Genomic DNA, 15,830 nt, shown 5'->3' with positions numbered 1-15,830 from the left:
GCACACGTTCAAATATTCATTGCTTTTATTTCAAAACATGTGCAACAGTAGGGTGGTCGTGCTAGAAAATGGTGGGGGAAATTAAAAAAAGAAAAAAAGTCTAATTAACTAAAGATTTTGTGACCCCTCTGCAGTACCTCCATGGACCCCCTAGGGGTCGCGGACCCCCCTGTTGAAGACCTATGCTTTAGGACGCACAGATCGCTTAACGGTCAAAATTAAAGCACGTAAATATGTTTTATTTTGAACCCAGATATATTGGAGCATTTTACGCTCACACTTTCACTTGCTATATTTTGCGGGCGCGCACACACACACGCACACACACACACACACACACACACACACACACGCACACACACACACACACACACAGGAAGAGAAGACAGGCTAATAATGTTATCGGCTCAGATCACCAACTCAGCAGATCTCAACCCGCACGTCACCTGCAATAACTCAACATATGCATGAACACACACACACAGAGTTCTGTGCCCCTTGTCAATAGGACGTTAAGGGTTTTGGCACTAATGACCAGTGTAGAGATAAGAGAGAAGAGGTTAATGTGTTGCTGTGGGTGATCAAGATAAGACTGATCCCTTCAAGCCTGGGGACAATGAGACAGTGAGGAAGGGAGAGAACATACAAAAAAAAACTGCAGTACAGGAGGAGGAGCAAAAAAAATAAATATATATATATATAGTGAAATAAGCATTCATGATGTGAGCACTACACAACACTAAACACACAAAAAAAAACTCAATAGCCACCAGCAGCCGATGCTGCCTTTCAGTGAGTGGGTTATCGGCGCAGCTCAAAAGACAAACCAAATATACGACCCTGTCTCGCGTACAAAGGGGGCTTTATTTGGACGCTTTCTTTGTGCACGCGTGTTTACATGTAAATGCAACACCTTCATGTATCATCTCTGGTCATGTGCTTGTTCATTGTATTCGGGAGCATTTGCGAAGTGGGGGGTGGGGGGGGGGCTGTGGATACAATTTATTGTGATTGCTGTTTAAGTACTTCTTCAGCTTTAACAGACGTGTATGCATGTATGTATTAATACACACACACACGTATATATATACACACACACACACACCTTCCTCACTGTGAGAGAAAGTAACATAAAATGGCTGCACCCCCCACCCCCCAACACACACACACACACACACACACACACACACGCCCACACCCACACCCAACCCCACCCCCCCTATCTGTGTGGCCGGCTGGGTCGGCTGACATTTGGACACTTGTCAATCATCTCTTTCAATAGCCAAGCGGCAGGAAAAATGGAGTCGGGGGGTCAGCAACTCAGTGTATCACCATGGCAACAACCGCACTGAAGTTCATATGCCTGCTGGGCTTGTAGTTCTAAGTGTGTGTGTGTGTGTGTGTGTTGGTGTGCGCGAGAAAGTGTGTGTGTGTGTGAGAATGTCCATTTTTGTTTCTGGTTTGAGTGTGTGCGCACGGCTTCCTGTGTGTCCAATTGTTCCCCATCAGCCAGAGGCAAATACTCCTCCCATTTTAGCTCTCCCACCTCTCACCTTGCAACCTCACATGCAGCTTTAGCCTTTTCTCCCTCCTTCCGTCGCTCCCAATTTTTTTTTATTTTTTTATTTTTTTTTTTTTAAGCCCCTCTCCTCTAACCAGCAGGTCAAGAAATAAGGCCCTGCAAAAAAGTACGGCATCCAAAAAAATAAATAAATATATATATATAATAAAAAGAAATGAGTACTTAACCTTTCACCGCCTCAGGCTCTCCCTCTTTTTGCCCCTCGCTGCCTCTTACCGTTTTCCCTCTTCCTTGCTAGTGAGTTTTTCCACCTGCGCCCGCTCCCTACGTCTAATTGTTTTCTCATCTCCTATAGTTTGTGCATTCATCGGTTTGCCGAGCCCTGCGTTTTGGCCTGTGCACGTGTTTTTTCCCATATTGTGATTCGCGCGCATTAGCGGCGTCGCGTTCAGCCGGAGCACAAGAAAACAAGAGTGGCTGAGTTTGCAAACATAGCCACGGCGAACTATATGTGGAGCCTGCGCCACTGGTGGTCTGTTTATGGGATGAATACAGAGGATAATTTGTGTTCTCAGCCAGGGAAAATAGCTCAGATTGAGCTTCGGAGGACAATCTGCTGACCCGTTTACCGAACACTTATCGCAGAGAGGTTACCCGGCACTATTCATCCTTCTGGGGCTCCTACAGCCACACAGCATACATCTAGTTCCTCCTATCTAGACAGACTTTAATGACGGCACGATGTGGAGCGGCAGCAGCCTCGCAGAAATGAGTTTAATACAATGCGTGAAAACTCGCAGCCCTGGGGATAAATGCCTCACTTTAAAAAAAAAAAAAAAAAAAAAAAAACATACACTTGCTGTTTGTGGCAGATTTTATTGATTGCATGATAGTTTTAGGTGTAAATGGTAAATTTTTAATTAGATTTAAGAACAATTTCATACCCTTTTAGCATAAGAAAAATAAACTGAGAAAGTGAAAAAAAACTACGCTTGATTTTAATTTAGCGTCCGTTCTCTCAAACGAGTAAAATCTACTGCTAATAGCTGTTTGATGTGGATTAACATGCTCCATTACCCCAATGTACCAACACTGCCAGAATCATTACAGACACACACACACAGAAATACGTGCTCCGTGACACAGACACCAACACTTCTCCATCCAAATCTTCCCCCTGACAATGCGTGCGCACATACACACACTTCCCGGTCCAACACCCTGCCTCTTCCCAGCTCCGTCAATGGACAGGGCCTGACTGGAATGCCGTAATTCTGAGGGATAATTCATGGATAATTTTGGGATAATCTCCAGCAAACCATTCGAAGCGCTGCCACCCAGTTTGCCCGCAGCCTGATTACCAGGCGCCGAATGCCAGACACTTGTAGTGACCAGCACCGCCAGCAACCACTTTGGTGCATGAAAATAAACAAAACAAACAAGGACCTCCAGCGGGGGGGGGGACATCCAGCTCCGCATGTGCAGATATTCATCAAATGCTGCAGGTTGTTGAAGGGACGCGCACACGCGCACACGAGAAAGACACAAACGAATCCAAAACACACTAATGTACAGACATCTTGTTCTATGCAAAAGCACGCGTGTGGAGAGGAAACACACACATGCCCCCAACGCACACTCGCACATATTGATAGCTGAGAGGATTTCTATTATGTGTGATTGCCATCTCGTGGCAGGAGCAACCATATGATTAAAAATAAATACATATCCTTTATGGTCGACACGCAATTAAATAAGCAATTTTACTGTCTAATCTATTCTAAGGCACATCAAAAATTTATCATTTCTCAGTTTTGCTCATGAGGACTTTGCTTATGACCAACCCGCCTGCTGATACCACGTCCGCGAAAGTATCATTAAAATATTTAAAACACTGATAAAAGCATTAACAGACCCATTTGCCGTTGAAATAATCTGTGCTCATTAAAATAAAACACGATGTGCAGACACAAGGAAGTAAACTGAAAAAAAAAAACTACAAGTACACAAACCTTTGCTTTAAGCCTGGATCTGGTCCGAGGGAACTGCAACTCTGGTGCATATGTTGATAAATACTGACACCTAGTGGCTCAAACCGCAAACTGAGGCTCTAAAGGTTTGGATCTAAGTAAATACCACCACCTCTTGGCCAGTGCACCCACATAACAAAAACAATGAGGAGGAATCCAAATAGATTTGAACGCTGTTTAATGCAGTGAACCATTAACTCTAGAAACAATTTGTTTGATAAATTTCTTAAAAATAAGATTCGAATGTGTTGATATAACTGTATTTACTGTAAAACCGCTCATAAATATGTTAACGCAATTACTTAAATGTACAAAAAAAGTTATGTGCAGTTCAAAATACATCAGCACAGAGGCATAACTGTATGATTAAACCGTTTCACTTAAGAGGCTTTCTACATGCTGCATACATTTTAACTCCTTGCACGAAAACTTTCACGTTCATTTGTTTTTGTTTTTTTTCTACAAATACGTAACAGTGTGGATTGCCGGCTACAACTTGAATGCACGGATCACTTCTCACAGCTGACACTGCTTTTCAGTCTCCCATCCTACCGCGCGCATATGCAAATCGAATCTCGCCTGTTAGTGCAGGAGCATGCAGGCGCCCCTGACTCACTCAGACAGACAGACGGACACAAACATCCACAAAGTGCCATTTCAGGTTTACTCACCCTCAGTTAATAGCTCTAAAAAAAAATCAGAGCTGTTTACATTTTCAATTCTGAACACATGTCCTCAACCTCCTCTCTCCTCTCGCAAAACTCAGTCCGGAGAAAAGCTGTGAGCAAAAAAAAAAAAAGAAAAGATAAAAATTGGAAGTAAAGGTTGTCCAGAAGAATTGGTATGTCCAGTCAGATTTTGACAACAACTCCGTAATAAATAGCTCGCAGCGTGAACAGCTGTTCAGATCAGATACAGGAAGCAGGGTCCCCTCAGTCAGCCTGTCACTCCACAGAGCACTTAAGTCCAGCACTTTTTTTTTTTTTTTTAACGGTCCTGCGCGTTGAGAAGCGAGACTTCTTTGAGACTGTGTAGACTCAGCTGAAGATCGTCACAGAGAAGAAGCGGATCTGACCTGCACAATTACGGATGATGACAGTGAGAGATAATCTGCGTAGATGGATGCATCAAAGTGGCGCGAAGGCTCACCTGTTCTTTTTTTTTTTTTTTTTTTTTCTTCTCTCTCCCCTCAGTCACCCTCCTCCCGTCTCCAGGCGGTGATAGCCCTCCTGTTAGATTTATACCGCCGCAGACACGCCGGTCTCCTCTCCTCTCTCCTCGTCCCCCCTCGCCTGTTAGACATTGACTGCTTTTGCTCTGCTCTATCTCTGCACTTGACCAATCCACTCCATCAGCTCCACCGCTCTCTCAACTCCGCACAGATTTGCACCGTGCAGCCCATTCCATTTTCATGATACTTTCCCTCACTTGCCTTCTCCCCCCCCGGCTGCCGCCGAACCCGTCACCTGTAGGCTTAGAGGTACTCAGAAGCATTTCCCAATCTCCCGCCCTCCTTGCCTCACTCTTATCTCGTCTATCTCTCCTATTCCTGTCATTTTCACCTACCTCACTCCCACTCACTTTTCACTCCTACCCACTTTTAGTCCTTTCACTTCCTCTAATAAATCCTCTCCCTCTACCCAACCATTACCAATTTTCTCTGACCCACTATTTGCTATTAGCCCCTCGTCTTCCTCCTCCCCTTCCTCTTATCCCTCCACTCTCCATCGCTGTCTCTGCCTATCCTCCTTATATATCCTCAGCCTTCGCTTTGCCTTCTCCCCATCTCCAGCGGCATGAATATATTATTATCTACACAATGGGGCCCTGCTTATTGTTTATGAATTACCAGCCTTGCGGCCAAACAAAGCCTATTTTCATAAGAAACCTCCATTTCATTTCAGCTCCAATTAGATTGGGGGCTAAAGAATAGGAGTCCTCAGGCCTCAGCCCCTAAGGATGGCAGGTCCATTCAGCTTCATTCAATGGGGCCTTATTGCTTTCCCATACAAAAGAGCACGTGGACGGGCTTTCAGACTGAAACACCAACCAAAAATGACTGGGAGACAGTACTGTACAATAACAAATCTTTAAAGAAAGGACACTGAGTGCTTATCCTCCCATCCATCAATTCATCCCTCACTCTTCGCTTTCTTCTTCTCCTCTGTTCATATATTGTAAGACCTGGACATTAATGACAGACATTTGAAAGAGAAAAGGAGTGAAAGAAAGAGAAGAAGAAAGAGGCAAAGCAGCTCAGTTTTTCACAATACATGTCAAGTCTAAATGATCACTGGCTGCTGAATAGACAGAGGGAAGGGAAAAGAAATGAGTTGTGTGTACGTACGTGTGTGTGTGTGTGCGCGTGTGTGTGTGTGTACAGCTGATTGATTCTCTGCTTTGAAAAGAGAGAGAAAAGAGTGAAGGAAAGAGAGAGGAAGACCTTGATGCTTTTTTTTTTTCTGAGCTCCACAATAGTCGGGGGGTCTGAGCCGTATTGTGGAGCACCCACGGTGACAGGCTGTCACTCCATCCCGGTATAGGAAGAAAGAGTCAGAGAGAGTGAAGAGGGGCTGGGGCAGGTCACAACCCTGATAATAACCGTCTGCCTCCTCGTTTCACAAGTTGCTCGCCGACCAGACACTTGACGGGAGGAGAAAGTCTCTATAAGTTTTCTAAAGATAAAGTAGGTAAATGAAGGAATATTGGAGCTGTAACATGTTTTTTTTTTTTTTTGTAGCAGTACAGAAAAAGCAGGAACCATCTCAAAGTAAACTTACCAGCAGCAACAGGGCAGCGGCTCGTTTCATACCCCGGCTCATTATTGAAGCCTGAGTGGCAGTCGGCCAGTCACAGACTTTTAGAGAGTCAAGCCAGCAAGGTCAGAGCGTGGCAACGACGCCCGGCTTTATCTGCCGAGATCTGTCTCACAGGCTGAATGTGAAATCTGTCTTTGTTCCCATGAAGGAATATTCAGCATGAAACAAAAGCCTGCTGTTTTCATTGCTAATGAGTGGACAAGGTGAGAGTCACAGTGAAAAGGTTGACATCTGTGCTTATTCAACCAACAGCAGCAGAATGGGATCATCTCCCTAACAAAGCTCGTCACGATTACCAGGCAACACAATGGATTTCAATGGGCTGGATGTTCCAAAAACATACAAGATGCAATCGGTATCACAGGCACACAGTTCTGTTGTTTTGCACTTTTGTACAGCTTTCATTAAGTTCAATATGGCACTCCAGGCCATTGTTTGTGTTTCAGTTTCAGCTGGTTAGGTCATGTGGAACTGCTTCATGATGCAGAACACAGAACATGCATCATAACGGAGCAAAGAAGACCCAACAGCATTAACTATCACATACCAGAAATCCTGCATCATTGCAGCAGCAAGACAGCAAATTCAACCAAGATGAATGGTTTTATCGCATAGAATTATTTGACACATGAGACATAAAACACATTCCTCCCATTAAGCACACAACAAGAGCACAGTACAAACCGGGTAGTGACAATAGTAACTTCCACTATAAAACCACTTTAAGTAGAAGATGAGTAAAGGAAGCAGCCACAAATGACAAGCTTAGACTATGCTGTATAACTCAGGCTCATGGTGGAACATAAACGAAACAAAATGGTTATTACAGCTACTTCACCGTCAAAGCTACAGTGGATTCAGTTTCAACAAACAAGCCCAGATAAACCTAAGATGTGCGATCATCTCAGCGCTAAAAACCATGGAGATAGCGCACTGGTATTAGTGTCTCCGAACTGTTTTGGACGACCAACAAAGGTTTGACAATCACATTAAGAAGTGAGGCAGAACTGTTCGGGCCCTTCTTGAAAAAAATCTGTCATTGCTTACCATTTCATACAGCTCGTAGGTCTCATAGGACACTGCGTGACTTCAGTATCGAACCACTTACATCGCTTTGTAATCAAGTCATCAAAGTTCGGGCCAAGAAATCACTGTCACTGTAATATATTTTTAAAAAGTACATTTTGCAGGTTTTGATAAGATAAAAGTCTGCACAGAGCTGCAACTATAACATCAAATAGTTATTTTAAGCACAGAGTATATGTTAAATATGCTTTAAACTTGTTTTGTATTTTGTGTTTGTTGCAGGCTGCTGAAACTACTTTTATTGTACACACAATATAGACTAAAACAGCAATAATAGTATTGGGTTCAACTATGAACACCCATAGTACGTTGGAAGATTTTCTGTACAAGTCCCTCATGAATAAAGAAATATATTAAAAAAAAAATAAAAAGCGTAAAAGCTACAAATGAAGACATTTCCACAAAGAGCTGGTGAAGGCCAAACAAATACCAGTCATGAAGTTTCAGGATTAAGCGATGAAAGTGTGGGATGATGAACACTGCTACAAACCACCAAAACGAGCGCTCAGCCTCATATTATACTAATATTACCAAGCACAAAATCATCACATGAAAGGAAGCAAGACCAATTCAAGATATACTGTACATTTTAGCACATTCAGCAAATACTTACAGCAGGTGAGAGTTAAAGATGGTGGCGTCCTGGTGTAAATCCTGGTGGGGAGGTTGATAATATCCAAAACGTACAAACGTCAGAGAGGAATTGTTTGTTAAGTGCTGTGAGGAGCTGGAACAGTAGTCTATTAAGTCGGAGTTTGCAAACAAACCATAGACGATTTATACAGTCTCTGAAACAAACGGAGAAGCTAAAACATGGCAGACGGAAGCAGAAAAAAAAATATCCCGCAATTTTTTCAAGGTGTCACAGTGTGTGTGTCACGTAGGAGAAAAGTATCGTGTGAAGAGTTCCGCACGTCGACCATTCGTCCTCTTTCTGATTGGACCGCTGTAGACCAATCAGAGTGCTCCTGCCTTTTGCGAAGTACAGACTTCCTGTGTTACTGTTGCTAGGTTTGACCTATAACACCTGTAGATAGTTAACATTTAAAACATAGTTAGAGGCTAATCGCAATTCCCAAAAATGTGTGAGGAAAACTGTGAGACAAAAAAAAAAAGGGAAAAAAAGGAAAATATTTTTTCCGATCTCTGTCAAAAATTAGCATGCCTGCTAACGTTAGCTTGTTAACCTAGCAACAGTAACATGCTGGAAGTATGCTAAAAGTTGCAGCCCTCTGTTTGGAGTTCAGCAGACCAATCAGAAGGTCTACGAAGGGTCAATTAGTTCACAATTTGCTGCGTTAAATCAGAACATGCTGCAAATAACACCAGCTGTCACACAACATTACAGAGGTTTTTCACGGCGCGTCATTAGTGCGTCATAAATCCGGAAGACGCCATGTTGGAGGCACTCGGCAAGATAAACAAAGTGCAGGGACTGAAGTACATTTACAAAACATTGGAAATTTTATAGACCGCCAAGCGTTATTACAAATCAGGGAGAACAAGTTATCAAAGGAAAGGAGGCCCTATGTGGTTAGGGAAGCTAAACCTTATATTTTTTTTAATCTAATCGTATTTTATTTTACCTTTCTTGTGGAGTTTAAGAGTGTTGCTTTTATGGCGAAGCTACTGTGACCAAGTAATTTCCATCGTGGATCGATAAAGTCTGTCTAAGTCTAAGTTTATCTGAATTTGTTCAGCCCATCTCTTGTCAGGTAATTGAAATGTCAATAGCTGCGGTTGTGAAATACAGTTACAAACTGTACTATAAAAATAGTAATTTCCCCAAGGTTTCCATGTGTTACTATCACTAAGGCCACCTAGTTCATCTATAATAGACAAAGCATTTCTGTTGCATCAGATCTTTAAAACATGTGAAATACCATCCATATTTATCTGCTTACTGCTACAAGGCAGTAATTTACACTGTTAATAAGCATTAGGGAATTATTTATCTTCCTGTATGCATACAAGTCATTGGTAGGGAAGGTCTGATGCTCCAGGGCAGGAGACTGATATACCCCAGTTAATAGTTTGTGCCTTTGTGCTTTTGCGTGTGTGTATGTGACAGACAGAGCATAGCTTCGGTGATCTTCTACAGTGCTGGGGCATACATAGTAGTCACTAAAAGTCATTCATCAGAACACATTTATTTCTCCCAAAGGACAAAGGCTCATCTTTTAGCAGTATTTACATTATACAGTACACGTTCAATATCTGTACAATTCCCTTAGGATGCCCAGAAAGAAAGTCCAATGCAAAGTGGTCAAACAATAAAGAAAGCACAAAAGATGAGTTTCCTGGAACAAAGTTTGATGTAGGCTAAAAATATAAGGCTTAGCCTATGCCCAAGTAAATATAACTCATTCCATAAATAGCATACGAGAGGTTATGAAATGACATTGTTCAAGTCCAAACTTGTCCAAGGCCTTTGTGACCATTAATACCGTTAAAGTACCATCTATGTACCCCTGGTCAGCAGGCCCTGTTGAATGATTGTAAACAGTCTTCCAGACACATCCTTCCAGCCATGGACACCGAGGATAGTTGGTGAAATGATACAACTGTATGATGTGTTCACCTTTTGCTTGGTGTTAAAGGAATGTTATTGTGGAATAGATAGTCAAAGCAGTTCAGCATTACACCTTATTGAGTGGCAGTAATGACATTCCACATTACTGCAGGACAACGCATACCTCCATCTCAAACAAATACACAATTAACAGCTTATAGATTCACTCTTGATCTCACACGACCCACCTTAAATTGTGCATGTGTGTGTATGGATTCCACACACAGTGCAAGCAAGTCCACAGTTTACATGCTTTTTCTTTATTGAAGCCTCAGATGTATGTGCGCGACCATCACAGGTTTGTCTCGTCCCACGTTGGGTCATTAATGCTCTTTAACACCCTCCTCACAACTTTTTCCAAATCCTTTCGTGCTCTTTGCTCCTCCTCCAATGACCTCTTCATCTTCTTATTATCCTGTGGTGTGTATGACAGAGAAAGTGTGTAACTCTTAGACTAAATTGAAATAATCATTCATGAAATAATAATCATTATCATTCCACACATTCACCTGTTTCAGCTCTTGGACCTCATCCCTCAGGGCGTACACTACATCCACCAGGCTCCTTCAACAAGACAACATCTTAATTGGGAACATGACACTACACACAACAGAATCACAACACAAACCTACAGTAGTTGACATAAAATGTTTTACTTTGAGAGTAAATCTGTAAATAATACTAGTAGTATATTTTCTGTGTCAACAAATTCATGAAAAGACAGAAGAACAGTTCAACAAAATAATGAACAGCACCACAAGTCTCCCATAAACTGTCTTGCGGTCTGAAAACTCAATAGAGCTCCTTAGCATTAATCAATAGACAGCAGAAAATAGTCACAAATCAATGCACTGTGAGTAATATCTTAAACAATGTACAGGGTCCAGTCTTTTTAGATAAATTACTGACTTTTTAAGTTAGGGAACTGTAAGTTTTGGGCATATGAAATTTTAAGATGTGTGTGTTAGCACAAACTAGCCAGAAGTTTGCAAAGCTAAGTTAGAGTCCACGTTTGTCTTCATGTCTATTCTTAAAGAGTATGAAAGACTTGGCTATCATCAAGTTTTGGGTATGTGCAAATATCACAAGGCAAATATTTTGTGAAGGGTGGTTTAAGGAAGGAAAGAGGGAGGAGTTGAACAGGTCCAAAACATAAAGAAATTCATGTAGCTTACTTTTCTTCTGATGCACTCTGTCCATTGCGGCTAGGATCGTCCACAAAGACTTTGTCCTCACCGGGTATGATCATATGCAGCCCTGTTTCCGTTCGCGGTCCTGTTCCAAAACAAAACACTCACTCAACAACTGGTACTTGATTTCCTCTGACCTTTTAGCACAATGAGTCAGTACAGTCGTCTTGAGTAAATAACTTTTTCAGACCGCAGTCTGTACTTTATTGGAACAACTGACAGCATCCAAGAGAAGCAAACACGCACAGCTGGTAGTAGCAGTGTGTTAGTCATGCACAGGCCAGATCTCACACAAAAAAACAAGAGTGAGGGGACAGCGAAAGGAAACGAGAGGAGATATCTGACAAGGATAACACAAATATAGTCGCTCAGTCATTCACAATGACAATTCTGTCAATTCAAAATGAATGAGAATTACGGCATCTTTCCTGAATGACAACACAAACTAAATACAATCAGATCAGTCGTTTTACAGCAACAAATCACCAGAATGCCCAGCGTCTACCAAATGACAGATTTATTCAAAACTCATGATACAGCGTTTGGGACTTGAACACTTCAGCAGTGTAGAACAAATACACTGAAGGCGCCGTTTCGCAGATAAGACATGGTCACATGTGTGAACTGAATACAACATTAGAGCACACAGAGGACAATGTTGGTTAAAGACAGTTAGTCTCTTCACCCTGCCCGTCCCACAGTTCGACTTAATTTCTTAAACCACAGAATACACCTGTCACAAAGTATAGCACATGATATAAGGACAGTGATATTCTTATTTCAAATATTCGTAGAAGGTAGACTGGATTTTTTTTTTCTTGCTCCAAGACAACTAGTATTTACAGAAAGGGTGATTACCGTATGTGCTCTTTATATGTCAAGTCCACTCTGACAGTATTCTGAGGTTGAATGAGTAGTTCACATAGAAATGTTCCTGTTTTGTCGCAGTCTCTTGTTTCTTTTTTTTTTTTTTACCCTCCGTGCAGTCAAAACACCGAAGGTGAGCATTTACACTACGAATGAGCATTTACTTTACAGTAACACTGAATACTTAAGTCTACCTTTAGGATTATATCATACACACTCTAGGCAGACGACAAAAAGTACAGAATTTAACAGATTCTAACCCCCCCACCCGTTGGCCCGTTACATGATTGTGCAAAATAATTCAAACACTTGATGCTGTAATTTCAGTGTAAACTCTGATACAGACAAATAAAATGTTTTTTTTAAAAAAAAGGAAAAAGAAACTATTCATCCAGGGATCATTTTTGTAAACATTGACATACAGAATAAGATATAAATAAAATGAAATAAAATAAAAGCTTGTGTACAAAACAATAAATACAAAACAAGAAATTCAGAAAAGAGCTGAAACTGTAACATGGACCAATATATTCCATATGTCGCTCACATCGCTTACTGTAAGAGGATGTCGATCTGTACTTTTGATACCAACACTGGAAAAATACTTCTTCATAAAAATAGTCATCAATGCAAGGTAGCATGGGAAACCTCACGAGCCAGACGACACAAACGCAAGTCTGGCTTCTGAGGCCGTATAGGTGCTAGTCTGTTGTGACGCGAGGGATGTCTGCAAGTGATGTTACGCTAACCGCTTTAAATTGTCACAGCATGCAACAGCAGCTATAAGCCTTGAACATTTTGGGAAACAGATTTTTCAGAAAGTTACACAAGTAGCTTGACACCAGTCTGAAAGACAACATTCTTCATTCTCATCCCTGTGAAGCCAGCAATCGGTTAGCTAACCGAAGCATGAAGTAGGGAAACTGCTAGCCTGGCTTTAAGCGAGCTTTAAGTTCCATCTTCTGGCACAAAACTGTAAGGTCGAAACATGGAGCCAGATACATGCTTTGCTTCCTCCATGAGTGAGATAAGAAGATTGAAATCAGTTCATGTGGGTTTAGTAGAGTCACTGTGTTTAGCCACACCTAGCATAAATGTTTAGTGTAGCTAGGTGCGTTAAACAAACTAGGTGCAACAGCAAACAGGGCAAATTCAGGCAGAATTTCCTGTAGAAATTAACCAATTATTAATTAGTTTATTTTTAAGTTTTAAAGTTACTCGTAGTTTGATCTTACATACATAGATTCAGACCAGCTTTTGCTCTTAATGCTAAGTTTCAAAGTCAAAATGGATGAACAGTTCTGAGAGTGGTATTGACCTTCATATCTAACTATCTGCAGGAAAGTAAGCATTTAGCAAAAAGACAAATTATTAATTTGAAGGATAACTTTGAACCTGGGCATTGTTCTACCGTGCATTTGAGTTTAGATTTATCGAAGCCACTCAGATGTAACACTACAGAGCTGGAGTACAGAAATTGTAGCTTAGTGTTGAAAAAGCAAGCTGAAGTTGTGACTAGATGTGTTACAAATGGACGGCAACACAGAGGTGGAAGTTGACCTGATATCAGTGCACATTATAATAGCAAAAGTAGTGGCAGAGTATTAACTGAGTCAGTTTGAGGAGTAAACAATCAGTCTGGTGGATGAAATCTGACAAGGAGAGTTGGTTAACCAGCAGGATAACACTGCAGTCGTTTCACAGTTTCCTGGTATATCATTCTTCCTTAATAGTGCACCAAATCCAAATACATATATATATAGATCCCTGTCATTTACACTCAAATACATGAGAAAATAAGGCCCAGGTTCTGTAGTACCAGGAGAAAAATACAACCGACCAAAGCCATTGTTTTACAGCACTGTAACCATTTTAGGTCATAGTTTACAGATCATTAGTACCGGGCTGTTACATTATGTATTCACGTGATGTTTTCTTTCATTAATACAGTAACTTGAGATGTAAAACATAGTAAAGGTGCAACCTTGTGGCACAGGAATATCACTGGATGTAAGGTCAGGCTGATGCTTAGGAGACTACACAATAAAGGGATAGTATTAAAATTTAAGACCTCCACCCATATTCAGTTGCTTTACTTTAGAGGCGGAATCTAGTCCTGCAGAAAGTTTTTTCCCAAATTTTCAGATCGAACCTAAGACAAGAGTTGAAATAGTGTATCTCTGCAGGATTCACTGGAAACTTTGGGTAAATGAAACCCAAACCATCTGCACCTCGCTACCTACTGCTATAGGTAAGTGAGGAAGTTCCCCATTCTTGGTACACTGGCTTTCATCCAGTTGCCAAAATCTTTATAAGACTGAAGAGTATGTGATAGTCGCCTCTTTCTGTAGCAGCTGCAACAAAAGACAAAGAATGCACTGAACTTTAACTGTTAAAGTTAAGAAGGACTGTTCAACAGCTGTGTTGAGTTTCATTCTGCAATTAATTATTAGAGCTTGCAACATGAAAAAAAACTTCAAATTATGAAAACAGCATTGATGAAATTATTATTATTTTTTTTCTTAAATCAAGTTGACAATTTGGTTATTACATTTGCATGCTGCTATATTTTCATACAGCGGGAGCATATGTGCCTGAACCTGTGTGTGCGTGCTTCTGTAGCATCTGTGCTATGTTTGAGCATACATACTCTAAGAAACACATACTGGAGAGAAGTAGTACATGGTAAATAGAATACACTCGTTCCTGAATTACATCTGAATATCAGACAGGAAAAGCTCAGTCCCCATCTCTCCCCTTTTTTCCACTCCAAAGTCCCTGTACTCTCCGCGGAGAGTCCACTACATTTATGGCCAAACAAGTAGAGTGGTCACATTCAAGATAAATTAACAATAATTACCACACAACTTACTGCATGACAACTACAGAAAGAGAGGAGGCACATAAAAGGGAAAGTGGCAAAGGCAACAGGGAGATGCTTAAAACATCTTCAAAAATAAATAAAAACAAATAAGTTAACAAATAAAATGAACAGATATAATAGAAAATAAATAAGGAAATTAAAAAAAGAATCTACTCATCGTAATACATTGAAGGTAAAAGAGGTAAGCGCGCTGTATGTTACATCTCAGTACAGCGTGGCAGCACTGTACGTCCTTTAGTTCTGGTGAGAGATGCAGCTCTTACGCGGCACTGAACCCATCCTGTAACTGTGGGTGGTCCAGATGGAGTCATAGTCAGAGTCCTCCGAGAGGTCAGAGGTCAGTTCTGGTCGGGACACGCTGCTACGGCGGCCCGGCGAGTCCACGCAGGACTGGTCCACGTCAGCGAGCACGTGGTTGTGCATCAGGTCGGTGCCCTGCCAGGCTGGTCAGGGGCAGGCAGGGTGGGTAGTGGTGTTGCAAATGCAGAGGTGGGTGGGTTGGTGGGTGGGGGGGACACGGTGGTTCGAAAGAAGAGGAGTGACGTACAGGGAGGGGGGAGGAGGAGGAGGCGGCGTACGCGACAAATGGCAAATCATAAAACCAATGATAGATGATGGGATGACGGAAATCAGATTACATGGAGGAAATTATAGCACAGTATGGAGGAAAAAAAAAAAAAAAAAAAGACGAGGAAGGAGGAAACTCAAGGAAAACCAGAGCAATGCCGAAGAGTAAGGAATGGAGGAGGGACAGAAAGAAGAAAAGATTCTGTTAGAAGGGTCAGTTCAGAGTATCAGCGTTGAAGAAAGGCACTGAGTACAGGATACAGCTACAGTTAAAGACAGCAAGTTCCACTATG

At 41.6% G+C, this 15,830-nt stretch overlaps 2 protein-coding genes across 10 annotated transcripts in view; both read right to left on the bottom strand.

Annotated features, from left to right (window-relative positions):
• sox1a (SRY-box transcription factor 1a) overlaps window positions 1-8,440 on the bottom strand; it is an 82,993-nt gene extending 74,553 nt beyond the window's left edge. For 4 of the 8 annotated variants that reach the window (XR_007113910.1, XR_007113909.1, XR_007113905.1 and 1 more), the window contains exon 1: window positions 4,224-5,896. The gene's annotated coding sequence lies outside the window, so the exon portion shown is untranslated. Of the gene's footprint in view, window positions 1-4,223; window positions 5,897-8,070 lie in introns of those variants that run through there. The other 4 variants (XR_007113906.1, XR_007113907.1, XR_007113913.1 and 1 more) reach the window with 3 other exon arrangements.
• Window positions 8,441-9,591: 1,151 nt separating this feature from the next.
• Window positions 9,592-15,830, bottom strand: part of arhgef7a (Rho guanine nucleotide exchange factor (GEF) 7a) — a 28,011-nt gene continuing 21,772 nt past the window's right edge. The window contains exons 20-22 of one of the 2 annotated variants that reach the window (XM_047600838.1): window positions 11,205-11,304; window positions 10,539-10,593; window positions 9,592-10,444 (exon numbers count right to left, since the gene is read on the bottom strand). In XM_047600838.1, coding sequence (XP_047456794.1) covers window positions 10,322-10,444; window positions 10,539-10,593; window positions 11,205-11,304 — 278 coding nt within the window. In that variant the 3' untranslated portion in view covers window positions 9,592-10,321. Of the gene's footprint in view, window positions 10,445-10,538; window positions 10,594-11,204; window positions 11,305-11,386; window positions 15,414-15,830 lie in introns of those variants that run through there. The other variant, XM_047600839.1, reaches the window with a different exon arrangement.

The sequence above is a fragment of the Mugil cephalus genome, chromosome 12 (genome assembly GCF_022458985.1).
Source record: "Mugil cephalus isolate CIBA_MC_2020 chromosome 12, CIBA_Mcephalus_1.1, whole genome shotgun sequence".
NCBI classification, from domain to species: domain Eukaryota; kingdom Metazoa; phylum Chordata; class Actinopteri; order Mugiliformes; family Mugilidae; genus Mugil; species Mugil cephalus.
Note: the sequence above shows the minus strand (reverse complement) of the source record. Positions and strands in the feature narration are given on the sequence as shown.